The following is a 27,935-nucleotide window of genomic DNA, read 5'->3' as shown; positions in this document are numbered from 1 at the left end:
TCAAGTTGTTTGAAAACGTCACTTTTAAAAATCCAAAATGGCGACTTCGTGAGCTTCCCACTGCAAACCACCAGAACCAATGGGAACGGCCGGGTGTCTGAGCGTACCCCCACGTGGGGGCCCACACGTCGCGATTGGTCCGAAAAAAAAAAAAAACCCACCGTCGTCGCATCGGATTGGTCGGCGCGGCTTTTGCTCTCGCGGCAGTCGCGGGGTCCTCGTGTCAGTGCAGTCTGTGTGTGGTAGCGCGCGCGCGGCGGAGACGAAGAAGAAGAAGAAGAAGAAGAAGAAGAAGCTGCTTGTGGTGAATCTTTCTGTCGTTTCTTCAACATTTAAAAACCTTTACACGGTGAAAAAACAACCCGAACCGGGTGCTTCCGGTACCGACCTTTTGGATCTAACTCGGGTTTCTTCGTCGTTTGTTTACCGTCAACAACTCACTCGACCCGGTGACTAACGAGCTACCGAACACTTCGCCGCGGGAGCACCGAGGACTCTCCCGGGGGCTGCTGGACGGAGAACAGGTTCCCGGATATATATTTTCCATGGGCTTTATTTCGCTGCGGACGGATTATTAAAAAGACTGTACCGAGGATTAACCTGTTCGCTGGAAGGAAAAAAAAAAGGAGGAATCGGCGGCAGACAAAGGTAAAAAGAGAAGGTGGAGGAAGAAGGATTCATGGCAGCGACACCCGTGTGTCCTCGTCGATATCCGCGCTTTGAATCCAGGAATTAAACGCAACACTTTTTTTTTTTGTCGTAAACGCCAACTTCATTATTGCAAAAAAATAATGTTAATTTCCGAGCCACACACGAAACATTCTTGCTTCTGAAAATAAGCTTGTGTTTTTGAGACGGACTCTTGTGTTTTTTTTGTCAAAGGTCGACGGAGGTGATGCGTTCAAGTACCGGAGTGTGAGCACGACTCGCAGCCAAAAAAGCAGCGCTTTGTCCGCCGGCTACCAGGGGGTGGTGGTGGTGGAGGAGGTGGAGGAGGAGGTGTTGGTGATATTCCTTCTCTGACATCACGAAACCAAAGCTAACGATCGTGTGAGACGACTCGACATGTATCCACAAGGCCGGCATCCGGTAAGTATGTTAGTTTAAGATCCAACGTCGTGAGATTTATTGACTTCTAGAATTGCTAGTTGTTTTTTTTTGGTTTAATTGTTTGCCTCAGGCGTTTAGTTTGAGGGCTCGGTGTTTAAAATGGGGTTGAGGAAAAAAAACAACATCTTTGGTTAGTTTTGTAATGTAAAACACAAATGTTGGTGTTTGTCTTTGACAAACTATCAGCTGCAGAACACAGACCACCATGACTTTTTTTTTTTAGTCAGATCCAATAACCTATAGTACATGTTCAACCACTTCAGAATCATGTGTAATGTTAAAGTTAAAACCGGTTAATTGCATAGTAAAGTCATTTCAGTAATATTTCTTAGAAATGTGCCATTATACACTTGAGCTCTATTATGATAATAATGTATATTATAAACCTCAAAGTTGCCCTAACTCTATAAAAAAAAATCAAATGTCAATGGATAGAATAGTGTCTTCAAGATGCATATTAAGTACCTAAGACTTTAACATGTACGTTTTTCATATTCAAAGTTTGTAAACAACAACATGTGTTCGAATCAATATCACAGTAAATTGTAATGTTTACGAGAACTAAACTATCTAGCTAACCTAATGTGTAGTAAGACTTTAACCGATCAAGTTCAGACTTTAATACATTAGAATTCATGAACTGTGGTTTCATCCAAAGGGAAATTCACATGGCGGTTTATGAATATTTATACTAGATTTATGGGAGCTGCTGGGTAAAGAACATCTTTGCTGATACACTTGCAAAACGCTGTTTACTAGAAGTACTCAGTATGTGTAAACACGCTGTTTTTGTTATGCGTTTTTACATGTTAAACTTGGCTTTTTCTCAGGCACCTCACCAGCCAGGACAGCCTGGCTTTAAGTTCACCGTGGCAGAGTCATGTGACCGAATCAAAGACGAGTTTCAGTTTTTGCAAGCACAATACCACAGGTAACTGCCTCCATCTGACATCCATTTCATTCAATTACAAATCAAGTTAACAATTCAAGTAAATAACAAACCTTATGTTTTACCCATCCTTTGTTTTTTAGTCTTAAAGTAGAGTACGACAAACTGGCCAATGAGAAGACAGAGATGCAGCGTCACTACGTAATGGTAAGAGCACTTGTATATTCTGTGTTAAGCCTCAGGTGTGTTGTCACAGGTGAGCAGTGGTTGCCATGTTGTTGTTCTTGCTAGCTTAGTATTGTTGAATCATGTCCTGTTTTTATTGGATGAGCGGGTTGTGGGGGTGTTAGTTAGGGGTCAAATTCTCACTCTAGATGGGGTCAAATGTCTTGCTATTGATTATTAGGTGTGACTACCCCCTCTTTTGGCCCCTGGCTCCCTTTTATGACCTCCAGAACCCCCTCCAAACACGCCCAACATTGCTCAGTGGGGGTTAATGACTGGTCTGCTGACTATGGGCATAAATCAAAGGGTTTCCTGTAGCTTTTCTTCTACCTACTGCTCCTCAGGCAATAAGATGCAGATGAGAAGAAGAGAAGTTTTAATCTTAACACTATATAGTATCGAGGGTTGCCAGGATACCAACATTTTAGTAGTCCATACCAATTCCAAATCTTCAATACCATGGTTAAAAAAAGTAGCTTTTACTTTGAAGTAGACGGCTTTTTTAAATAAAGAAAACATACAATCAATAATTTGACATTTAAAGTTTGGTGATGGTAAGATTGTAGAGGCAAAAAAAAAAAAGAAGCAACAACTAGCACACATTTGTGTTGAGTGTTGAGCTGCTCTCAAATATAATAACAAACCTTTAAACATGTGTCTTATAAATGTGCAAATAAATAAGAAAATCAACAAATATTATATATTCAAACAGGGGTGATAATCAGGAATAAAAAAATAAGTAATTTATATTTATAGTGCATTTTTCTTTGCCTTTCAAAGATTTATGTGTCTTTGCTGAAGTTTCTCTTGCTTCTGGTCAGTGTCGTCCGACTGACACTGGAAAAGAAAAAAAAAATGTTTTCAGCAACCCTAGGAAAGCATCTCATAATGTTGCATCACATAACAGTGTCTTCACATTGGGTTAACGTAGTTTCAAACATTAGAAACCTGCACATTTATAGTGATTGTAGATGTAGTGACGTGTGGTAATTGTTATTCTAAATTGAGATACGATATGGCAAACTGAAATTCACTCACCTTGAACTCGGGAAATTTCGTGTTTCCCCCGGTAGTTTCCAAAATTAAGAGAGACGTTTGATGGTTTTTCAGTTAATTATTACTCTACATTTATCCGCTTTGAATCCGGTTGTAACAAAGTATTTCCAAATGTGACTCCACTGGCAAGTTTATCAATCAGACAGGGGTTTTGTTTTCCCTCGAAGTAACAGAAGCCACTGTTTTGAAGATGTATTTGATACTTAAAACCCATTCTAGAACATCTGCTGCCAAAGCACAGACTCCTTAAAAGGTTTTTATCCAATAGGTTATTTCATGTTAAAATAATATCTCAAAAAGGTGGTTTTTGGTCACTATGATTCCCAAATCCTTACTCAAAAGTTGGATCCTTTAAATTATTAAATGTGTTTCCTTTTCAGAAAGGATGATTAAAACACCTTCACTTGGCCATATATACATTTGCTATATACAAGAATTACATTTTTAACGGCTCTGCTCTCGATGCGGTGCACCGTGACACAGCTGGTGTTTATTGGCCAAACACTCAGGAGTAGGTCCAGTAGGTCGTGGGGTTTGTGGATTGTTGCGTAGTCATCATCCTAGCTGTCCACACTGCCAGCCTCACACTAGAAACCCCTGATGTTCTCTGAATCCCATTATTAAGTCTTAGCCTTGCTGTTCCTGAACGGCAGGTCAAGTGTAGCAGAATGTAGGATGACTTACAGCCACATATCCATAAATAGCCATATTATCATACACATTTGAAGGACCTCATTTGTCAGTTCAGGTTCAGCATATCATCATTTTTTTTATTTTTTGAAAGTGTATCAAGTTTTGTCTTGAGTATGGGCTGCTTATCGAGTGTAATATGTTCTTTTCTTTCTTTTGCAGTACTATGAGATGTCATATGGGCTCAACATTGAGATGCACAAACAGGTATGTAGCCATATCAGTGATGATCTGTGTGCAGTCAAAACACTGCTGTTGTTCTTACCAGTGTTTATGAAACACACATACACACCAGTGCCCACACACCCTGACCTCAGTGTCTACCCTCATGGTTAAATGCCTCCAGGAGTCGGGCACATGGAGGCTTCCTGCAGTTAAACGCTGACAGGCTAAACAACACGAAGGGCGCGCTGCCTGATAGGACGGGTTTGATAAGATTAAAGTGAAGTATTTGGCAGACAGTCCTAGGGGATGTTTGTGTGTCATTTGTCTCTCGGAATGTGTGTGTTTATACATGTCAGGAGCGACACGGTCCTCCACTGTGCCAGCTGTACTAAAAGCTCATTAGTTCAGCTGCCACCCAGTGCCGGGCATCCTGCTCGAGAAGAAAGACCTCTGCTGACGTGCGAGGATAAAGGCAAACCTCTGAATAATTCTGTTAGAATGAAGCGATCACATATCATGAGCTCTGAGTTTTCAAGAAGAATTCCTAACTATTACTTTTTAACTTGTTAAATCATATAAATGATTTTGAAATTACAATTTATTTTCTTAACATCTGGTAAGTCATACAAGTTTGCAAGTTACTGTTATCAGATTCTTTGGATTTCCCTCCAAGTATTCTCTTCTATCAATGATTTAGAGAGGCTAAAGTCCCATGTGACACTCTCACAGGCACTTTATTTAGCAGTTTTTCCACTTTTTAAAATATATATTTTGATCCTTCTCATCCTTCTCCTTTTGTATTAGACAATCAACAACAATATTAATAACATTTTTCAGGTTACGTTTAAATGAAAGACATAAAAAGCCCTTAGAAGTTTGAAAAGAACACACAGTGCTGCCATTGTGGATTCTGCTGTAATTCATTGGATGGCATCGGTTGTCATATCATTGTTGTGTTAAATGTGAACTCCTTGTACACTTGGCTCTCTCTACCTCCACCACCCAATGCAAAATAGTAATTAGTCTGTAAGTAAAGAAAACATTATGCAAATAATCATGGGTAAACTGCTTACTTATTCCTTATTTACACGTCTTCATATTTTTCAGTCCTTCTTTGTGGAAAATCCCCTCAGGCTCGCTCACTTTGTTGCCGTGAAAAGTGTGTCAGATGAACAGTGGCCTTTGTGTCATTAGGTGTGCAATATGATTTATGACAGTGGGAGTGTGTCAGAGGGTTGAAATGGCTACTTCTTGGTCCTCAGATCTTAAAGGTTAATGGCTACAGCGGGAGAGGAACGTGGCTTGAAAAGCAGCAGTCTTCACTGTTTGATGGGGACATTTTGTCGGTGGTGTGTGTGGATGTTTTTGCACAAACCAGGTGTGTTTTTTGTGTGGTTGTTATCAGAGAACTGAATGTTACAGGGAGACCGAGATGAAAGGGGGTAATGATCTTTACGGTAGATCATCTGTTTGGTTCAGTCACCTCTTTAAAAAAGAAATCAATAATCCAGGTGGAGTCAAAGGAAAACAGGTTATTCACAAGTCTTCACCACCCCTGAAAAATCCCAACTTCCCCTTATTTTATCCCTTTATGGCCTCAGTGAGAGGGTAACAGATGTCCGGCCATAATTCTTGTTAAAGCCTTTGAAAGGAGCTTTTTACTCGGTGTTGGCACTTGTAATTATGTGGGTTTGATATACTGTTCATTGATGATCACTGTCTCATGATTTGGGACAATATGTTATTTATTATGTACTTGCTTCTGGTGCGTTTGAATCAACACTTATTTGGGTCTGACTGTTCCACAAATGTATAGAAGTCAATAACATGAACAGCTGTGTCTTTCACGCTGGTGTTAAATATGCTGATGTTTGAAGAGCATGGTTTGCAGTGTTCATTTGTCTCTTAGGACGGTAAAGAGAACTGGATGGTGTTAATAACCTCACTAACTGTCAATATGAGGATTTAATTAGCAAGACCTTATTTGTCCTCAGACCTGTGCCCATTACCCCAGCATTGCTAGCATGCCTGCTTTATTCTTTGACATTGTGGTCTAATCTATCAATTAGTCTTCAGATGTGGCCTTGTCTTCCACTTAAGATATTCAGGAGTATTCGGCGCAAGAAGCGTCAGGCTTTTATGAAAACGATTACTTATCCAGATAAGCAAAAACTAAGAAAAACCCTGCAAGTGTCAAACAATGATTTATAATAAGACCTTGATGTTGCAAGCTTTCCTCATCTGGGTTTTGGGTTAAAATGGTCACTGATTCCAACGTCATTCATTGTTTAGTAAACTATTTACTAGTATGTTTGAGCAATCAACGTAAGTTTTCACATTATTTGTATCCACTAAGCGATCAAGAACCAAAAAAGATTAAAATGAAAACACTGACTATGTAAAGTATAATGTACGCTCTTCATATTTACACGAGTCCACTGCAAATGACATCTCAAACACCAGATAATCATGAGATGTTCATATTGGAAATTCACAGTCCTTGGGCTCGGAAACTGAGAATATTTCCATGGCCCTAATCTATTTATTTTATCGTATCTTTAGATGTCTAACATGTCTCAGTATTATGCATGGTCTGCCTATTTAGCCTAGATGCTGAAATAATGCTGTCAATGTACAACGCATGCTAATGTTAGAGTGACAAGTGTTGGCTAGTTGTACTTCAGCTTTTATTCTGATTCATTCTTTTTTAATAATTCATAAGAGAATAAATGAGTCAAACAAATCACCCATCATTTTAAGATAAAATGTAAGTCATTAAGAATAACACTGATCAAGTGTGTTGAATATTTCCAATTTCATCTGCATTTTTTTTAAATGTGTGTATTTGTCATTGTGATGACGGTTTAACTGCTTTCATGCCAAAGCGAACTGTGCAGAAGCAGACATAATCTCACTCGTGAGAGTTGGAAAGGTTATTTGAGGAGGCGCTTTGTTTTGATAACTGGGAAAGCTGGTGAACAGTGGAGGCTAATTATTGGATTAGTGTGTGTGTGGGTGTGTATGCTTGGTGTATTCACTGTTTAAGTGTTGACAAGGTAAATAGGCATCTCTTAAGCAGCATTAAATTAAAGAATGAAAACCACCCACTTTGCTGTAAACACTGCTGGAAAAAGTTACATCTTAATTGTGAAGTATAAAATGTTAAGAAATAAACTAGCACATTTTTGAAATGTAGGTCTTTAAGTGACTCTTTCTTTCTTCGCTCACTCTGAAAAGAAAACTCCAAAAACCAAGCACCAAAGCACTTTTAACCATCTCTCCACCCTCTGGTGCTCGGTGCAAAGGCTGGGTGTGACAAATGCAGCACTTTAAACGCACCATTGATGATGGGCATAGAGCTAGCGAGCCTCTCCAGTTGTGATGCTACTAGACGTCCCTGAGTACCTGTAATTGTGGAGTTGTGTTGAAAGCTCCTGCATGCTCAAATGCTTTGGCTGTGAGTGACAATAAAGTGTCTGGCATGGCCATCTGTGCAGCTTAAAAGCCCAGTAAAATGGCTGTAAATTCAGTCTTTTAAACCATCCGTCTTATTATCTGATGTTTGAGATGTTATTTGCAGTGGCCTTGTGTAAATATGAAGAGCGTACATTATACTTTACATAGTCAGTGTTTTTATCTTAATCTTTTTTGGTACTTGATCTGTTAGTGGATAAAAATAATTTGAAAACCTACTTTGATTGCTCAAACATACAAGTAAATAGTTTACTAAAGAGAATATATACTTGTATTCTGTGTTCAATAATGGAAGTTTCATACCCAAGAAGCCTTTTAGGAAAAATCTGATATTGATACAATGTGTGATGGCCTTTTAAATGTCCCTTTACTCTATTGAATGCTCTGCCAAACCGTAGACATGAATACGAAGAAGCCACATTGACCATAGTCCTTAACACTGTTAACTTCTGCTTAACGGGTCAAAACTCTACCCGACTAAGATGTTGCAGGCACTTCTCAAGATTAAAATGATAAGAAGATCAATTCCCTTGTACATTGATAATTATTTTAGAGGAATAAATAAACCCCAAAAAAGGCCATCCATGAGTACTTTGTGTTCAATACTTGAGTGTTAAGGCAAAGCACTATGTTTGCCTAATTCAATACAAGTAATTCTATAGATTCATTGGAAAGATTAATAAAATATTAAACTTGTCTTTTATTTGCAAAGGTAATGTTTCGAGTGTGTGGGGAAAATGTTTTTTTTTTTTTTTTTTTAGATTCATATGTGAATCCATTTGCTATTCATGGTGTTCTTGCCTTGAAATGTGTAGCAGCCATTTCCAGGGAGATGGTGTGATGCTGAACCATTCTAATGCTAGTGTCATTGTATCCAGCCCCAGCTAATGATGATGGTTTATGAGTCTCAGAGAGCTCCCTTTCTCCCTCCTCCTTCATCTGCTTTTTTTTTATAATGTCACCCCCCTTACCCCCTTCTCCCAGGCCACTGTTATCCCTCATTAATTCCCCATGCCTATCGGATCGACAGGCTGAAAATTCAATTTAATGACCTGCCTATGTGCTGCGCTTAATATGATTTTACAGGCTGTTCTGGTCAGGGCTCAGGCCCAATTTACATAACGATCAGGCCTGCCAGATAGCGTTTCCCCAGCAACAGAAAAAGGTGCAAGACGAGCAAGAATGAGGAGGATTGAGGGAGGGCAGAGAGGAGTGCTGAGAAGCTTTTGAGGAGGTGGAGACTCAACACAGTTGCCCTCACATCTCACAGGGTTGTAAGATAATTCCCGAGAGTCCAACAAAGGCCGGTCTCCCACCTCTCTTCTGCCTCCCCTCTCAGATCATACAAATAGTGACACTCGGAAAATACAAAAAAGGCCGGTGTCACATACTGTCCCAAGAGTCCCCCTCTCTCTTCTCTCTCGCCCTGTCTTCGTCAAACACGGTTAAGGTAGAAAGTGAGTGGAATGCGGGAGTCTTTAAACCCAGTGTAATATCCATCCTAATACCCCCGCACACCTGCCGGGCCCATATGCCTAATCCTACCAAATCAATTGGTTCCACTCCCACACCTTCACAAACCATTTTAACTCGGTGTCAATCAAGACCTTCTTTCTTTCAGACACATTTAGGATGGAAAAGACATTGAACCGCTTTAGACGGGTGTATTTCTTGTGTATTCAAATGCAGCACTTTGGTTGTGTTGTGTTCGCTTCGTCGCGTCTCGTTTTACTCTCCCAGCTAATATTGTGTGATCAATACAAGGATGCCTCTGATAGATGGGGCCAGAGAGTTAACCTGACTGCCTCTGCGTTTACAGCCCCGAGTCTTCGGGCTGTAATTTTGAAACATTGCTCTCATTAAGGTCTCCCCGGCCAAATTGCATTAGCATACTTTAGCCTGCTAATAAAATAAAGCCGGGGTCTGATGGAGCCAGGAGAGAATGGGGCATATATTTACTCGGAGGCAGTTTGAATTTAGCTAAAGTGCATGTACCCTAGCAGCGAGGGGTTGAGGTGGGTCCAGAATGTACAAAACTTAACACTTGGATATGTGCATACGTATAAAGTAGAATCCTACACTAATGTATATCTTTGTTAACTCCTCCAACAATTATTTTCATCTGGGAGCTTGTGAAAGATCTACCATATGTGCTCTGTCAAATATTGAATTATAGATCAGAACTGAAGGTTCTGGTTTTTCATTCTGACACTATAAGTCTTGCCTCTACCTGTTGTATTAACTGTATAACATGCTGTATAGACCTGCAGACGTATGTTCTTAAATGTGTTTCTTCTCTTTTCAGACTGAGATTGCAAAGCGTCTCAATGCCATCCTGGCTCAGATCATGCCCTTCTTGTCTCAAGAGGTGAGGCTAATCCTCTGACAACTTTCTCTCACAAGGCAATAGCAAATATTGATAGTCAATACATGGAACCTTGAGTGACTCCCATCTGTCACGACTTCTTCGTTGACGAAAATCTAGTCTTTTGAGTGCACATAAGAACAGGATCTATTTAAAGTGCTCATTAATAAAAATGTGACCAGATTAACATTGGATGTTTTTATAGTTCTTGATGCAAGTTAAAAACTCAAATGGCTAATTTCTCTGCTATACCCACAAATTGTGACATTCTTTTATTTAAAAATGAATCTCCACCAGACTGTAATCTATGTATTTCTGTGTTTTAGCATCAACAGCAGGTTGCTCAAGCTGTTGAACGAGCCAAGCAGGTCACTATGACCGAGCTGAATGCTATCATCGGGGTACGTGGACTTCCCAATCTGCCTCTGACTGTGTGTATACCCCCTTTTTATTCTTTTTTTAAATGACTGAGATGCTGGGGCAAAGCTGCATAAACTGGCCAGGACGTGTGAAACTTTAAGAAAACACGCTGCTGAAACTCACCTTGTTTCCCTCTCAAATGGATTCTCTGGAATCATAAGACTTTAATTGCGCATCTATATGCAGCATGTTCATACCCGTGCTCATTTAATGATCACTTTTAATCATGACAAATGTTCCAGTCTCTTATGCAGCTTTGCTCCCATCTGTACTGTGTTGATATTTTTGCATTTATTGACTTTCCATTGAAATGTGGTTGGACACGTTACTCTCCTATTATCTCATGATTTAAATCTTTGTGACAACCTGCAGTGTGCAATCTTTAAAAAAAAAAGAAAAGTGGATCTTTGTTTTATTCTTATCTCCTCAGCAATAGCATAGTCGGGACAGGTTTCTCATTAGCCTTCTTTAACACATCATTTCTGTCTATAAACTCTTCACTCAATATTTGGGCGTTCCAGAATTTTTGTTACCCCCTTGTTCGATTGGTGCAGAACCACTATAAGATGGACAAGTGATTTCTTTATGTGCTCAGTAGTTAGCCCCGTCATCTGAAGAGTGGAAGCCATTAGTGGCCGTCAACCTTTCACCTCCTAATTGCAGCCACAAACCTAAATACTTCCAAATATTCTCAACTCAATTGTTATTTGTTTTCTCGAAAGTTACTTTTTCGAACATCATCTGGAACCCAGATGTGTAGCCGCCCCTCCTAATGATCTCTCTGTTGCTCAGGGTCATCCGAGGTAAGCGAGCTATAGTGATTGGCGGGTCACGTCTAATGAGAGGGCAATATTGAATTTCTATAAAAGTTAATGAGGCTGGAGCTCAGCCTCCGGTTTTGAGGGCAATTACTTTTTAGTTATTTTTTTTTTCTTGTTTTTATTTTTCAAACCTCATTGAGATTGACCGAAGAGGGAATTTGACCCTGTTTAAATGAAGAACAAGCAGACTCCGAAAGAACACTGAAAAATCAATAACTTCCTGCTGAAAACTGATTACCCCTTTCAGAATGCCATTTCTTTCTTAGTCCCTCCACATTGATTTGAGTTAAATACGTTTGAAAAAACATGCGTTTTCAACTTGTCTTGATTATTACATGAATCAATGATGATGACTAACTTTCATAACTCGCTCGTAGGGCTGGTTATCGAACGTCGCTTCTTTTGTGCCAAGTCTTGACCGTGATGAAATAATGAATCATCAAATATGTTTCCGAAGAAAAACTGATGAGTGACAAAGGCAGTGAACATCAGATGCACTGGATATTATTTGTCACGTCTTTTCTTCTAAAAACAGTTTGGAGTGGACATTTACAAAGCTGAAAAATTTAATTTAAGTTTTACCATATGTATAATATTATCTTTTTGATTCTAGAATTAGTATAAACCAAGCCAGGAACCAATATTAAAGTGAAGGTGTCATTATGGAACCCAGCTCTCCTCACTTGTTAGCTGATCAAATATGTACGTGTCCAAGGGTTGTTTCTTGTGATCGTGGCATTACATTTGTAATGTAGTTAAATATCATCAGGTGGAAAATGTTGAAAAGATATCGCAGGTTTGTTGTGATGACGCTGCACCTGACAGCAGGGTTCTGCAGCATCTCTGTGGAGTTGCTTAAACTGCCAGGTTCCTGTAGAAGTAGCCTGAGTTATGGCGTTCTTACACAGGAAAAAAAGAAGAAAAGTAGCCTGTGAAAAAAATGCCAGCTCTTTATCTGAACGATGAATTGGAGGCAATTTATTTGCGAATGTTTACCGCTCCTTCTCCCCACGGCTGCCTCCAGTTCCTCTTGTCCTGCTTGAATCTGGCTAATGAGGCTTCTTGATAATGATCCCTGCACGTTTTTCCTCATTAGACGGCCTCGATGGGGATGTCCCTCTGTACCTTTTGTTCTCTTGTTATCTACTGAATATGTTTCCTGTTCTGTCAATTTTTTTCCCCTCTTTTTACCTGGTTATCCTTTTCACAACAAATGAGCAACTCCTCACACTAGTGTCGTATTGATGGAGTAAGACGGCTTGCCGTTGCCGGTACACTTTGTAGGGTTTGAGGTCCAGCTTTGCTAAATGAGCCCAATGAAAGATGGCGCCCTGCTAAATAAACCTTTAAATGCAGTGGCCCTGCTAGCTCAATGTAATCGGGTCTCTCTATTTTGTGTAATGAATGTGGCAAAGAGGATATTGAAGTCCTGACTCGCCACTAGAATTGTAATCATGCTTTTTCTGTTTTGGAGAGGCAAGTGATGGATGTGCTAAGTATTATTTAACCTTGTTTTAAAGCACTCGCTTCCCTCTCGTCTGAGTGGTTGTGTAACTCTGGACAATCTGCTCCGACAGCCTCTCACTTACCATCAGGCTTGTTCCTGCACACTGGGCAGCAAGTGAAGTAGTGACTGGAGTTTGTTTTTTTTAATGTGAAAAACATCTCAAGCAGTTCTGTTAATTTTAAACAATATTGAGTATGCAAGAGGCTTTTATTTAATATAATTTTCATATTTATTCGGCCTCACCTTTAATCACACCTTGTCAATATCATCTTAGGTTTTTCAGTATGTTAAAAGCATCTTTCAAACTGTGAACAGAAAAGTTTCTTGACAATTTAAATCAATCTGAAAAGTCTTGAAACGTCAATCTTATATGCTTATTAAATCTAATAACGGATCCAATTTTGGTTCTTGAATTTTTCAATGTGGTTTATGCGCGATGCAATTTCAATTCAAAAGTCAAGTCTGGCTCTTAAGATTTGCAAAACAATGACTTCCAAACTGATTTCCTTATGGCTCTTTAACAAAGGCAACAGATACATGGAAATTGAGTCTGACTCTTATTGACAAATCACATTCTTTTCCAAAAAATTTTTACTTATTAGAACCTGTTTTTCAGTTGTGTGCTTTCTATATATGAAAATGTTGGGGCAAACTTTAGCGTTTGAGTAATTGGCAGCAGTTTAGGTGTGAAGGGTGTTAAACAGTGCGAGGTTTTAAACCGGAACATGTTGCCAGCTCTTAAAAGCATATTTAACTGACACTTGCTTGCACTCGTACAGTGGCAGCGGTCGCTGGCTCTCTATAAGTAAAGTGGTTGTGAACTAAATATGGTTATGTGAAGTCCATGGAGTCTTTTATAGATTTGTTTCCCAGCCGACCCACTCGTCTCCCGTCTTGTCTTCGCAGCAGCAGCAGCTCCAGGCACAGCATCTCTCTCATGCAGCCCACGGCCCTCCAGTGCAGATGCCACCTCATCCCTCAGGCCTGCAGCCCCCCGGCCTGCCCTCCGTGACGGGTGCTGGCTCGGGCCTCCTGGCACTCGGAGCGCTCGGCAGCCAGGCTCACCTGCCCGTGAAGGACGAGAAAAACCACCACGACCTGGAGCACCGAGGTGAGGAGCACCGCCTGCTGCACTTCCCCTCCTCAACAAACTAGAGCCATCAACACTGGTTAATGAGGATTTGAATGTATTTTTGGGCTGTAAATAAAAACTTTTGAATTCAAAACGAATGGCTTTATAAGGTAGTTGCACTGCTCGGTGCACTTTTTCTTTACTTGCTAACTTTCTTTTAATCATTGATGCATGAACAGGGTGTATATAAACTGACTATATTGCTCTTCACTTTCTTAAAATCTATCGCTGAAACGGATAGAAGCGGCTAAAACTAAGGATGGAATAACTTTCAAGGAAATGTTGAAGCTGCATTTGTTTCTGTGTCTGTGACCAGGTTTGTTGCTTCATTCGTTGCAGACACATTTGTTGAAGTTAATGAGTATTTTATAAGAACATCTGGTACTTGGCCTGAGGCAAAACATACAATAAAAACATGGCGGTTACATGGTTAATATAATATAAAATTCTGATATAATGTTAAAAAAAATAAAGCATTAAACTATCAATTTCTATAGATTTTGCTCATCCGGTGTTTGATTTGAATTATAGTTAAGTTATTCTCCTTTTTTATGCTGTTTGATACAAGTGCTTGACCAAAAATAAAGGTTATTAGTCACTGACCAGGAATTTTGTCAAGCATGCCAAGATAACAAAAATAATACATTATAAATAATTAATTTTAAAATTTACACAAGTTATTCAAACAACTATTCAAAGAAGGTTCATAAGATCTTCATCCAATAATTTTCCGCATACATTTCGTTTTTCGTAGATATGAGCGACGCATAATTTAAAAATATATTCTTTCAAGGTTGACTGCTTACCGTCGTTGTTTTAAATGCTAAATATTAGGCTTTCAATAAAGTAAAAAAATATATACATATTTATATGAAAGAGTCAAAATGAGTCAAGTAGAGATGTAATGGTAAACAATCTTTCTAGGTTGTTTCATTTTAATGAACAAATACTAGGTTGATGTACTTTGAGTAAATTGTGAAGATACTAATTTGTTTTTTGTTTTTCTCCCTCCTGGACCCTCATCATTTCACTCGCCTCTGGCTCTTCCACTGAAAGAACGTGAATCCAGTACGGTGAGTCTGCTGCGCCCTCTCTTTATCTCCCAGACTGTGTGTTGAGGTGTTCCCTTTCTTTGGATTAACTTCTCTGTTTAATAGACAGCCGTGGTCCCAGTGTAAGAACACACACATCTCTCTGTTCTCAGGAGTGTATAAGCTGACTGAATTCAAATAATGAAGTCTGGCCAAATAAGTCGGTGCCATCTAATCCATGTGGAAAATGACTCCACTCACCGGGCAGGGATTAGCAGTCGGCTTACTCCTTTAATTTCAGCACAATTAAAAGCGACTTTGACCGTCCTTCTAGTCATTCTAGGTGATTTACTTTTTCAAAGCTCCAATTTCTGGCTCCTTTTCATCCCACTCCCGTCTGTACGCACATAACTTCTTTTCTCTGTCTTATCTCTCTCTTTCTCCCCCCCCTTGTATCTCACTGTCACCCGTCTCATGTTAAAGTCTCTGTTTATTGGACCGGATTAAGGCTCTCAGTTTGCTGGAGCGCACTGCTTGGTCAGATTGAGTTCCCATTGACCGGTCGTCCTGAATGAACCCACTCATGTCTGAAGGGAACCAACACTCTTATGGTGATTGGTGTCTGTCAGAGCTGCCTTGCCTGATTTCCCCTCCTCTCCCCGCCTGCTGTCTGGTCGTGCACAGACACACACAAAAACACACACGATCAATGTTCATCTTATGTTGTCTCAGGTCATCTGATAGCCGAGGTGGAGGCAAGTGCAGGGTTATTGAGTCTAAGCTGCCCTTTAAAGGTCACAGGAGATTTGATCCTGTGTCGATGTATTGTCGAACAACAGCCATTGAGAGCCTCTGACCAAAATGTACTCAAATTCTGCCGTCTTTTGTGCGACAAGTCACTTGACAAATGAGATCACCACGTTCTGGCATGAAAGTCAGTGGGATAGAACACAGAAAGTAAACACACTCGTCACTGGACTTCTGTAGAGTTCTCTCTCTCGCTTAAATGAAACTTCAATGGTCTAATATGTGGGTAGAAAAGGTGTCAAGACACACTTGCACTAATTGTATCAAGAACGAGAAAGGTCACTGGTGCTTCCATTGATCTGAACAAGTGTGAACTTTTCGCTCACGATCAAAGCTTGTTTCACAAGATCTTTGTTGTTTCTATTCTGATCAGCCTCTCAAAGTTTTTGTCTTTCAAATGTCTCCCTCACTCGTCTTTCAGATAGAGTAACGATAATTACACATTAGTTTCTTTTCCTCGTATAACCTTTAATGTCAACTGTGTTAATGGATTTATTAAAAAGCCATTTTCTGCTATCATCACTTTCTCCTCGCATGCCTGCTGTGAACTGAAAATCTCTCCTGGTGTTGTTGTTACCGTTTTATCTTCTGCTTCGCTTCCTTCTACGCTTCCTTTTTCCACTCATCACGTGGAACACAGCCATGCCAAAAACTTCTGTCGACCTGTCCAGAGTCATTGTCCGTTTTCTTTACTGTCAACATCATTAAGAGTAACAATGGAGACAAAGAGTTTGGAGAGAGTTCTACATTTTAGACTGAATTTATTCACGACTTCTTTACATGTATCTTGTGTATGGACACGAATAACAAGATAGGATAATAAAAACAATGATTTGTATCGGATGGGAACACTATTTGAGTACTGTATATAAAAAATAAATAATTTAGGGACAGTATTTTGATTTCCATCTATGAGACAAATATTAAACAACCAATAGAATGGCTCCTTTCAAGTTTCAGAAATATTTACATCTTCAGTCTGGGTAATTGACATACATTGGATTCTTTTTTCTGGGAGCATTAAGAAAACAATTTTAAGGCCGTATTTTATTGGAAAAGCCATTTAAAATATCACATATTGAGTAGGAAAAACTGCATTTTTTTTTCGTTTTCAGGTTTGCATTTCAAAATTTCAAATAGAATGAACAAAAGATACACTGACCTGTTTGCATCGGAATTTATATTTTTATTTTTCTGTTGATTAAATAGGCGTAAAGCTTCGTGTCTGCAAAAGTCCAGCACACAAGAGTGTGTACCACAGTCGATCCGCTCTCTGCTCGACAACATGCAAAGATGAAGCCACATGACAGGAAATGTGCGCACGGACAGCTGGTGACTGTTTGTTCTTGTTGTCGTTGGCAGAATAATTCAGTGTCTCCTTCAGACAGCTTGCGGGCGGCTAGTGAAAAGCACCGCAGCTCGTCCGACTACAGTTTGGATCCCAAGAAGCGCAAAGTGGACGACAAGGACAGCATGAGCAGATATGTGAGTGTGTTTGTCTGTGTTTTCATTCGCTGCACTTTTGACATTAATTCGTCTTTAACATATCGAAACATATTATTCAGACGACTTCAGAGTTAGATGCCACGATACAGTTAAATAATAATAAAGTAGCAATTTTAAGCCAGATTTGAACTGGAGCGTAGAGAACACATTTCTCATGGTTGTAAACCTTTTCAAGTCGTTATTAAAGTGATGGATGCCCATGATGAAGTCGCTGATCATTTTCAAACCATAACCACGTAGAGGGCATTTTTCCATGTCAGAAGCACTTTTAAAAAATCTCCAGCTCGCTAAATGGTTTTCCATTATCCATCATTTCACTGTGTGCGGACATGCAACCGGTTGACGTCAAGCTCTGAATGTCGTTGTGTAGGGAAATTGATTCTTTAAAAGTCCTATGTAGCGTACCAGCTCGAGCATCAGGTGCAATCGGGGGTTAAGTGTCTTGCTTAGGGACAAGTCAAGTAAGTAAGTAAGTAATATTTATTTATATAGCGCTTTTCCAGACCAGGGTCACAAAGCGCTTTAACAATCAAAACAATACTCAAAAAAGTATATACTTTAAACCCCTGTGGAAAGGGAGAGGTTCACCATATTGGTAACCCAGGGGCCAATTACATCAAATACTTTGATAAAAAGCCTACAAGTTCTTGTTCACTAGTGCCGAAATATCACCCAAAGATACAGCAGTGAAGGAGGACCAAGAGGAGGAGAGGGGCTCAGAGACAGTAGGTGTTCCAAACAAAGGGGGAGAGATTTTCTCTTTGATCAATTTAATTTTGTCAATGAAAAATCTCAACAATGCATTGCTGTCAGCTTCACACCGAGCTTCAATGCCTCATCAGTGTTTACGTGTCTCTCCTCTTGAATGCTTCAACTAGTGGATTTTTAAATACATTTATATAGTTTTTTACACTTCAATTTCCATATTCTAATTTTATCTAATATTACAGGAAGTCCCTTCAATTCTTATTTGAACATTTTTTACATCAGCAATTTACAAAAATCTTAATTTTCTGCTGTTCACAAATGTTTAAAAAACATGACAAAAAGAAGCCTTATGTTGTCACAATGTTTACAAATTTAAAAGTTTGAAAAATCCATGTTCTATTGTGTGTGTAGTTTGAGTTAAATGTTAAGTATCAAGTAGTTTAAAGTTCGTCTTGTCGTGGTTTCAGGACAGCGATGGCGATAAAAGCGACGACCTGGTGGTGGACGTGTCCAATGAGGTAGGAGCTGCAATCTGCCTGCTCGCTCACACTTGTGTAACCACGGCATGATGAACAAACACTCTCGTCTCGGAGAAGAATCCACAGCGATGCCATGAAGTCTGTTGTAATCTTTTGTTTGCATGTGCGTGTTTCTGCTGAATTTCTCCCCCACTGTTCATACAAAAAAATTCAACACAAAGAAAAGAAAAAGTTGTGGCTTATGAATGCGGCGTGTTTGTGTGTGAGAGGTGACGAGTACACACAAGTGTGTTTATCTGTGTTTGCACATGAGGCCCCGGTTTGTTTGACCCACCAAACACACTGCCGGCTTTCCTTCGCTCCGTTTGCTCAGTCTTGCTCCGGTTTCACCTTTTGTAGGATCCCGCCACTCCTCGTGGGAGTCCCGCCCACTCGCCACCGGAGAACGGACTGGATAAATCCAGAGCCCCGAAGAAAGACGGACCCAACAGTCCGGCTTCAGTCGCCTCCTCGGGAAGCACGCCTTCGTCTAAAGCCAAGGATCACGGCCATGTGAGTGTGTTTTGCCGACTCCGTTGCTGAAACGCTGTGTGTCAAATAAAGCTGGTGTTAGAAGGAGCGAGTTGAACTACAGGAGGCTTTGGAGACGCTGGCTGTGAGGGGCTTTAAGGGGCAAAGGGTTGATGCAGGAAATCAAACCCTGCAGCTTACTGCTCTCAATCTCCTTTATAGCTTACCCAATAAATGGTCAGCTCTTCCTCCCTGGAGGCTGTAAATAACCCAGACACCATCTCTCCCTCCTGCAGCCTCTTTATTGTTTTCTCCGCACGGCTGTTACCCCGGCTAACCCGCCTCCGACAACCCCTGCTAAAACTTTCTCACTTTAAATGAGCTTTCCGGTGCACGTGGCTCTCGTGTCGTCTCTCATTCATTCAGTTGACAACCTTCCCTCTGAGCGGCAGAGACGGAGTTATGGCTGCGGTGATCGGACCACCGTCTAACTTATTCCAGACTTCTTTAACAAGCTCATCTTCTGTTCGAAAGGATTATGTCCTCACGCTAAATACACACTCCCGGCCTGTAATGAAGTGTCACTGCTAGATTGGATTACCTCAACTTTACAGCTCAGATTGTCTCACAGGATTTACTTGTGGGTGAAAATATTTTCTTCTTGAGGGATTTCCTTCAACCGCAGTCGGGACTTATAAGGACACGTTTCTTTGCATGGCGACTGACCAGTGTGGCTTTAGCCTGGTTGAACTTAAGGCTTCAAGCAGCACTACCTGCTATAGTTTTTTTTGAAGATTATATAGTGATAATTTAAGCCATGTACACTGAACAATAGTAAACTACACCTACACTGGAAGATGTGTTTTGTATTCAGCATGTATACAATGTTCCCTTGTTTATTGCGTAGCTTACTTTCTGTCATGCTTCGCCGCCCAGCCAATCAATAAGCGCTGTTGTAACTTTTGACATAGCAACATGGAATACATAAAATATTTTTCAATATGCAGCACTGTGTGCAAAAACAAAAAGAAAATCTGTGAGAGACAGCAGAAGATGTACCGCGAATTGGCGAGCGAACACTTAAATCAATAATTGAAAGTTCAATATATATTATAGTAGTATTTTATATTTATAGAGCGCTTTTCCAGACCAGGGTCATAAAGCGATTAAACTATCAAAACAATACTCAATAAAATATATACTTAAAAGGTCAGGATAACACCTGTATTTTAAAAGGCACTTCACCTCATATTACAGTGAACATTTAAAATGAGTATTCCTGATCAATCATAGTCAGTTTGAAATAATTGTTTTAAATCTGATCTTCATCCAATTTGAAATTGATTATCAAATATTTGATCTGTTTACCTGATGTAGAATGACAAGTCGTCAACGCCAAGCCTGAAGTCCAATACACCAACACCCAGGAACGAGGCTCAGACACCAGGAACCAGCACCACCCCGGGACTGCGGCCGCTAACCATGGGGAAACCACCGGGCATGGAGGCACTCGGTACTTTAACCAGCACACACATTCTTACTTGATTTGTAAAGAAGACTTGTGATTGAGCGGTTAATGAGTTTTCTTGCATCGTGATATTGGGATGTCTATCTTGGTGACATGATAGAATGTTTTACACTAGAGTCTTCGTAATGATGTTTAATTAATATTGTTGAATTTGATCTGTTGAAATCGGTATTTTTTCCTTATCAACTGATTTTCATTGTTGACCCATATAGTTATGTTGATCTTACTTCCATGTCTCCTCAGCGGCTCCAGCTCTACGCACACCTTTGTCAATTGCTGGTTCTTACCCGACACCTTTCGCCATGATGAGCCACCATGAAATGAACGGGTCTTTGACCAGCCCGGGGGTCTACCCGGGTCTCATCTCGCCACAGATGAGTGCCGTTGCAGCCGCCGCCGCGTACGGACGCTCTCCCATCGTGAGTCCCTCCAGCTTTTCATTTAAAGAAAAAAAAGACAATATTGCTCAGTAGCTGCGCCATTATTGACACACTTGACTTTCCAGATGGTTTATCTCACACCATGGTGGCAGGACGTGGCGTTCCGTACACATTGGTTTGAGGAACTTGAGCATTCACGCTCTGTTTCTTATTGTGAATGTTCCTGCTCCGCTGGAGCTTGTTGTGTAAACATAATGAGTGAGAACAAAGACGACCTTGCGCCTTCACTTTGAAGTTCTTAAGTTAGCAGCACAAAACAAAGACTGGTTCGGTTAAGTGAATCTCGGCGTTGGAAACTCTCCCAGGCTCTCATTAGCATTAGCAAGAAGAATGCTGTAGCCTTGTGTAAAGCTGCTTTGTTCGACGGCGCCGTCTTTGTCCTTCAAGGGGTTTCTCTTGGAATTCTTCTTTTGATGGGTTCCCAGGATGTCAGCAGACAGGATGAAGCATGATTTGTAGTTTGGAATATTAATTTAAGCTGATACAGCTCTCCGTTTTGTCTTCTAGGCCGGGTTTGACCCTCATCCTCACATGAGGGCTCCAGGTCTGCCAGCCAGCCTCACCTCCATCTCCGGAGGGAAACCGTAAGTCTTTGATTTCTCTGTCTCCATCAATATATGTTGAATTAATCAACATAAAAGTCCTTTAAAGCTATTTTTGGAGCAAATTTTAAAAATGCAGACAAACTCGATCAGACCCAAAAATCCTTGAATTTCATACTTTTCGATCTAAAGACTGAATTTTCTATATGTATTTTGGACAAAGTACTCGAGTTCAAATGGACCGTCTCTCTCTGCAGGGCGTATTCCTTCCACGTGAGTGCTGATGGTCAAATGCAGCCGGTGCCTTTCCCTCCAGACGCTCTGATAGGACAGGGCATCCCGCGTCACGCTCGCCAAATCAACACGCTGAGCCACGGCGAAGTGGTTTGTGCCGTCACCATCAGTAATCCCACGCGTCACGTCTACACCGGCGGCAAAGGCTGCGTCAAGATCTGGGACATAAGCCAACCAGGAAGCAAGAGTCCAGTCTCTCAGCTGGACTGTCTGGTGCGTTTTCTTTTAAATCTACACTTTTTCTCCTCCTTATGGGACCTTTATTGGAGTCTGTTGACATTTTTGGCTGAAGCAATTTGTTATTTAAAGTTTATATTTATGCCTAAACCACACACATGACTGAATGAATGAATAATCGTTAAAAAAAAAAGATACATAAAAGTGTAACAAAAAAAAAATAACGCTTTTGCTAGAGTTTATTTTTGAATGGTTGAATTTAAAATTTCAAATGTTGAACATTTTTTAATTTACTTACTGAAATCATTTAATTTTCTTTCAATAATTAAATCAAGCATTTGTATACATTAAAGTGGAATTTGTTTTGTTGATTAAATAAAACAAATATTGACTTAAATATATATATATTTTTTAATTATTTAATTATTCAATAAAAGATTATCAACCATTTTTTAAAGATATTTTCAAAGTCAATAGTTTTAAACATAGTGTTTAATGTTTTAATTCCAATTAAAACATATATTTAAAAAAAAAAAATACAATTAAAGCCTTTTGAATGCAATAATCTCTGGTGGAACTTTTGTACCAACATTTTCTATTGAACTTAAAGGAAAATATTCTCATTTTTAAAATGCAATTATTTAAAAAAAACAAAAACAAATTCAACCTTTCAATATAGAAATTAGTGAATTAAATTATTCAATAAAACAATTCCATGCATTAAAAAACAACAACATTGGAAATGTTAAATTCAATTTTCTGATTGCACTGACAGAGTATTTTACTCAATAAAATATTTCACATTTTTAGCGAAACCGTGTCAACATCGGCCAGGAGGCCATTAAGGTCGAAAAAGGAATGAATGAGTTTAAAATGAACCTCACATGCTTCTGTGCAGAAAATGATTTATTCTGGTCAATGTCTCAGTAGATGCTGTTGACTAAAAGTTGCCCGAGTTAATATTTAATAAGCTTCTTTGATACTTGTCATTGTCAGCAGTCATTGTTGCAGCTGTCACTCACGTCTTTACTGTTGCAGCGTGATCGTTGCTCCTGTCAGTAAAGAGACTGGGTTGTGCTCACGCTCGTGTTTGGTCTCCAGAACAGGGACAACTACATCCGCTCCTGCAAGCTGTTGCCCGATGGCCGCACCCTTATCGTGGGTGGCGAGGCCAGCACGCTGACCATCTGGGATCTGGCCTCTCAGACCCCTCGCATCAAAGCGGAGCTCACTTCCTCTGCGCCCGCCTGCTACGCTCTGGCCATCAGCCCTGATGCTAAAGTCTGCTTCTCCTGCTGCTCCGATGGAAACATTGCCGTGTGGGACCTCCACAACCAGACCCTCGTCAGGTCAGGAACCTAAAGAAGATCCACCTTTCAGCGGTCCTGAGTACTAATGTCTCCGTTGATCTCTTCACATTCCAGGCAGTTCCAGGGCCACACCGACGGAGCCAGCTGCATCGACATCTCGCATGACGGCACCAAACTCTGGACCGGAGGGCTGGACAACACTGTCCGCTCCTGGGATCTGAGAGAAGGACGTCAGCTGCAGCAGCACGACTTCACGTCCCAGGTGAAGATCCTGTCCGACTCTTTTACCACCTGCTGCCTCGATCAGCTCGACAAAGCTAACTGTGCTCGTTGTCCTCCAGATCTTCTCTCTGGGCTACTGTCCCACCGGTGAGTGGTTGGCTGTGGGGATGGAGAGCAGCAACGTGGAGGTTCTTCACCACACCAAACCAGACAAATACCAGCTACATCTGCACGAAAGCTGCGTCCTCTCGCTCAAGTTTGCCTACTGTGGTAAGAATAGCTGCACTTTTGATACTTTTGACAAATGAACAAATGAACAACCTCTATTAACTCAAACACTTTCACTCATGAAACACAGTCTAGACTTAAAGTGCAGGTGAAGTGATTTTCTTCAACCTACTTTTGAACCATTCACTGGTTCAAAGTAATGTGTGATATTGTTTTTATTCTCAATATATATGTTATTTGAACTTAAGTATGTTTTAAAAGAAGGATTTTTCACCGTCACCTCTGTCTCATTGACTTCTATTGTACAAATAAGATAGATAGATGGATGGATGGATAAATACAACTTTATTGATCCCTCTGGAGGTCTACTTTGGGAAATAGTTTTTCCAGCCAGCACGCAGCAATACAGAACAAGAACAAAGTTTATATAAAAAGAAAGTCATACTCTTGAAAGTATTGTCCAATGTTCATATTCTTGGGTTATCCAGTGATTGAATAAATAAGGAGCTCTTGTGTTTCTGCTTTACATTAAATATTTTCATGGTCCTCATTCAATGCATCGCTTTTCTCTTTTAAGGGAAAGTTTAAATCATCTCTTTCAACAAATCCCACATTCTTTTGATGTTATCTTTGTAATTAAATATTTTATAATCGTGATGACATGAATCCGATGTCGGATCCAGCAGTGTGAAGTCATGTGAGTCAGCTGAGCTCCACTGTGTGTTTTTAGAACATCCCCCAAAAAATGTTTCTGCTCTGTTGATGTTTAAAGGTCCCTGGCCACACATTTACGAGATATTCTGTGGAAGCAAAAGTTGTTTTTGAGCAGAATATAATCCAGAATGCCTGCTTGATAATAAGTGCTGAACATCTTTGCTCAGAGAACGTCTTCACGTTTCTGTGTAACTTCCGATTGTATTCCAGACGGAGCTTAAGTGCGAGAGGAGGAGGGGGCTTAGAACAAGCGAAAATCATCATTTTATAAATAATTACTGATGATTTAAAGATGATTGCAGTTCAAAAAATACACCAACCTGGTGAAAATACTGTACTTACAATGATACTTGAACTTGAAACGCAAGATGATGAGAAACTTTATCCATTTTTGTTTTCATCTCTGGAATTTGGTGTTGATATTCACTAATACAATGACAGCGGTTCTGACATGGAGCAGTTGTACCGTGGCTGAGAAACATTGCGAATATTTGGGCTTCATTCTTGCTGTGATTACAAATTTGCCCCAAAACAATGGAAACAAAAGACTCTTTTGAATGTTCAAAGTGAATTTGTATTTGCTGTAGTTTTAGAAATATTGTTTACAATTGGTGGGATAGTTTGCCAGTGTTTAATTTCAAGTGGAAGGTTGCACGAGCAGATGTGTGTTCGTTGATGTGTGAAACTTAAATCAAGGTGCGTTTTAAACCCTTAATCATGAAGGAATTGTGCAGGGTTGCCTCTAAATGTCACCCTCAAAGCGTCAATTAGCAGGCAGCTAATTAACAAGCATTAAGAGGAAATGGATTTGTACTCCTGAATCCTTTTGCCTGTCGGGCAGAGCAGCCGCCTTTTCAAACGTATGCCTTAAACAAATGAGCTTTTAGTAGCTTTCTTTCCTCTCTAAACATGCATTTATTTTCCATCAACAAGCCCCTGAAGCATCGGTTCACTGTGACGAGAGACTCTCTCGCTGTCATTAATTAAATCATCAGACAACTGACTCGTTCGCTCTTTAATCTGAGCGTAATTGAAATAATTAGCTGAGTGACATGGAGTGTCTCTCTATTAGGTTCCTTTTATCAGCCGTCACATTCCTAATATCATCCTCCCTCGTCTGCGGCGCTTCAACTCGGCAGCTGCCTCGACTTTTTCGATCGTGTCAATGACGTGTTGTGTTTTTACAGGTAAATGGTTCGTGAGTACTGGGAAGGACAACCTGCTGAACGCGTGGAGGACACCGTACGGAGCCAGCATCTTCCAGGTACATCACAAATATGTCTTTTTCATTCCCTTAGAGGTGTTGCTGTCAAGTACCTTCTTCAAAACAAAACAAAAAAAATTCTTAAGTAACATTTAGTTTTAATTTGAATAAATATTAATCTTTTTATTTAAAGATTCTGAAGGGGGAAAGCATGTTTTATATATTCTAAAATTAACAATGAAATACATTATTATGCCATAAAATGAGTGTAAAAACATTACCCATAAAAAGGACAAATAAAAGAATGAAAACACTAACAAATCGTATGTGGAGTTGAACTAGTAATAAAATGGTTAGATAGCCATTAGATACTTCCCCAAATTGTCAGTTAAATTTTGAACACATTTGGCCGCATAGACGGAGTCCATTGTTGACTCTTGATCTAGAGTCAACAATGGACCTGTTGTTTTTCTGGTGACCTTCCTGGAGCTATTTGTTTTTGGGGCTGTTTCAAACGAAGAAATACTTTATAGAGTTAACCAGGGACCACCAAAGGTTAAGCTTGTTTAGAGTTGGCGGCAGGCTGGAGCCGTTTACTTTTTTTTGGGTCTTTGATCAAACTTTGATTCATACTTTTGTGAATTCTTGTGTTTCACATTGAATTTGAGCATCAGTTCCATCTTAACTTTTCCAATCACATCTTTATAAAGGGTAACATTTTATGTGATGATCTTTTTTATTTTTTATTTTCAAAAACAATAGCATCTTCTTGGCCCTGGACGATTAAGTTGAGCCCGATGCTGATAAATGCTGAGTCAGACACTTTTGAAATCATCTCAGTTATGACTCGACAAGGTTACTTTGTTTAGATCACATGACCTCAGTGCCAGATACGTGTATTATTCTATGTGTTCCGGTGGTCGGCTGTAAATCAACGTAGATAAATGTACATGTTGACACGGTGACCTAGAGAGATGTCAGTGTTTAAGGTAAGATAAGGGACAGAGATTATGGATGTCAACAATTAAAGTACATCTGGAGTTGTTTGTTGAAGGAGAACAAAGACGGAGATAGTTGAGATAAATTAACCTCAAAGAGAGAACAGACGATGTCAGAATCAGACTTCCTGTTAGGTGAATACACGTGTGTTTAAGAAGGTCCTGGTCGCTCTCATTGAGGTACAAATGTCTGAGATCATTTGTAATCTCTGGTGATACGGATCGACTGACTGTGTGTCTTTACTCCTGCAGTCCAAGGAGTCGTCGTCCGTCCTGAGCTGCGACATCTCGGCCGACGACAAATACATCGTGACGGGTTCAGGAGACAAGAAGGCGACGGTCTACGAGGTCATCTACTAAAGGATGACGCAGAGATACAACCGAAGATCTTTTTTTTTTCCCCTGGATTTTTCTTCTTCTTCTTCTTGGCCAAACCCACCGAGGCAGCCGGTCCTCCACCTCGGACCCAAATGTCTTGTGAAAAGTGTACATACTGGATTAAATGGATGTTTTATATACGTATATATAAAGTCTATATTTTCATGTCCTGGTGTGCTTGTGACTGTCTGTTTTATTTTGGAGGTTTTCTCAGTCACCGTGTAGAAAAAGAAAACTCTCTTGTTGTGCGTCCTCCAGGATGAGGAGCAGGACTTGAACATGGCCTTCGTCTCAGTGCTCTTATCAGTTTGGACCGAGTGGCGTCGTCGAGGAAAAAGCGATGTTCATCATCTTTGTACATAAACATTTTCAAGTGCTGCTCTCTCAGGCTTCTGTTTTGGGGCGTTTTTCGGAGCCGTTTGATACGAACCCTGGACCTGCGGCACAGACTCTACTGACTTGATTCTCAACTGACACTCAGTCCAGCCCGCGTTCTCAGAACCCTCTTTTCTTATCTCGTGGAACTTCATGGAAGTGTTTTTCGGTTCAACAGGACGTGCAACACGTCCTAGCAGCCGTCGCGCGTCACCATGTCGAGGCGTTCGCACACGCGTGTACCAGCCGGCGCGCTGTGAACGCCTCAGTGAATATTTGTGGTTTCAACACTGTGCTCCTTCTGATACCCACGGAGTTTCTCTCAAGAGAGGCGCCAAGTATGTAGCAAAAGGTGTCGGCACTGAAGATAAATGTACAGTTGTTAACGAATCAATAAAACTGTTTTTGTAGAAATGTTCAACATGGTACACTTTTCTGAATGAAGTTTGAAGTATTTAACCGGTTGAATGATGGGTAGTTTGATAAAAATCTATATTGATAAGACTCGAGAGGCTTAAAAAAAAGGTGTGTTTGCGATAAAAGTGTTTTTTTTTTCTTAGATTCTCCTCTGCAAAATTAGATGTTACAAATACAAAAATTGTGTCAACTTTTTAAAGTTACAAATCAAAA

The 27,935-nt window shown here is 40.2% G+C and overlaps 1 protein-coding gene across 5 annotated transcripts; it reads left to right on the top strand.

Annotated features, from left to right (window-relative positions):
- The first annotated feature begins 237 nt into the window (after positions 1-237).
- On the top strand, positions 238-27,726 carry tle3b (TLE family member 3, transcriptional corepressor b). Of its 5 annotated transcripts, none has more exons than XM_087794307.1 (21): positions 238-648; positions 883-1,089; positions 1,941-2,041; positions 2,143-2,206; positions 4,133-4,177; positions 9,915-9,977; positions 10,301-10,375; positions 13,629-13,833; positions 14,911-14,927; positions 17,055-17,177; positions 18,374-18,424; positions 18,785-18,937; positions 20,273-20,408; positions 20,667-20,842; positions 21,371-21,447; positions 21,663-21,912; positions 22,978-23,225; positions 23,301-23,448; positions 23,528-23,678; positions 25,538-25,614; positions 26,805-27,726. In XM_087794307.1, the coding sequence occupies exons 2-21, from the start codon at positions 1,066-1,068 to the stop codon at positions 26,910-26,912; spliced, it is 2,292 nt and encodes a 763-aa protein (XP_087650433.1). In that variant the 5' UTR covers positions 238-648; positions 883-1,065; the 3' UTR covers positions 26,913-27,726. The 5 variants fall into 5 exon arrangements, with proteins under 5 accessions (XP_087650433.1, XP_087650430.1, XP_087650429.1 ...); XM_087794304.1 differs by having other exon boundaries at positions 13,629-13,834; positions 14,870-14,927; XM_087794303.1 differs by having other exon boundaries at positions 10,301-10,405; positions 13,632-13,834; positions 14,870-14,927.
- The last annotated feature ends 209 nt before the right edge of the window (positions 27,727-27,935 follow it).

The sequence above is a fragment of the Callionymus lyra genome, chromosome 6, assembly GCF_982586985.1.
Source record: "Callionymus lyra chromosome 6, fCalLyr1.hap1.1, whole genome shotgun sequence".
NCBI classification, from domain to species: Eukaryota; Metazoa; Chordata; class Actinopteri; order Syngnathiformes; family Callionymidae; genus Callionymus; species Callionymus lyra.
Note: the sequence above shows the minus strand (reverse complement) of the source record. Positions and strands in the feature narration are given on the sequence as shown.

Coding starts and splice junctions, on each gene's coding strand:
- tle3b (XM_087794302.1), top strand. CDS start 1,066: ATGTATCCACAAGGCCGGCATCCG. Junction 21,913..22,977: donor TCTCTCAGCTGGACTGTCTG/GTGCGTTTTCTT, acceptor TTTGGTCTCCAG/AACAGGGACAACTACATCCG. Junction 23,226..23,300: donor CACAACCAGACCCTCGTCAG/GTCAGGAACCTA, acceptor TTCACATTCCAG/GCAGTTCCAGGGCCACACCG.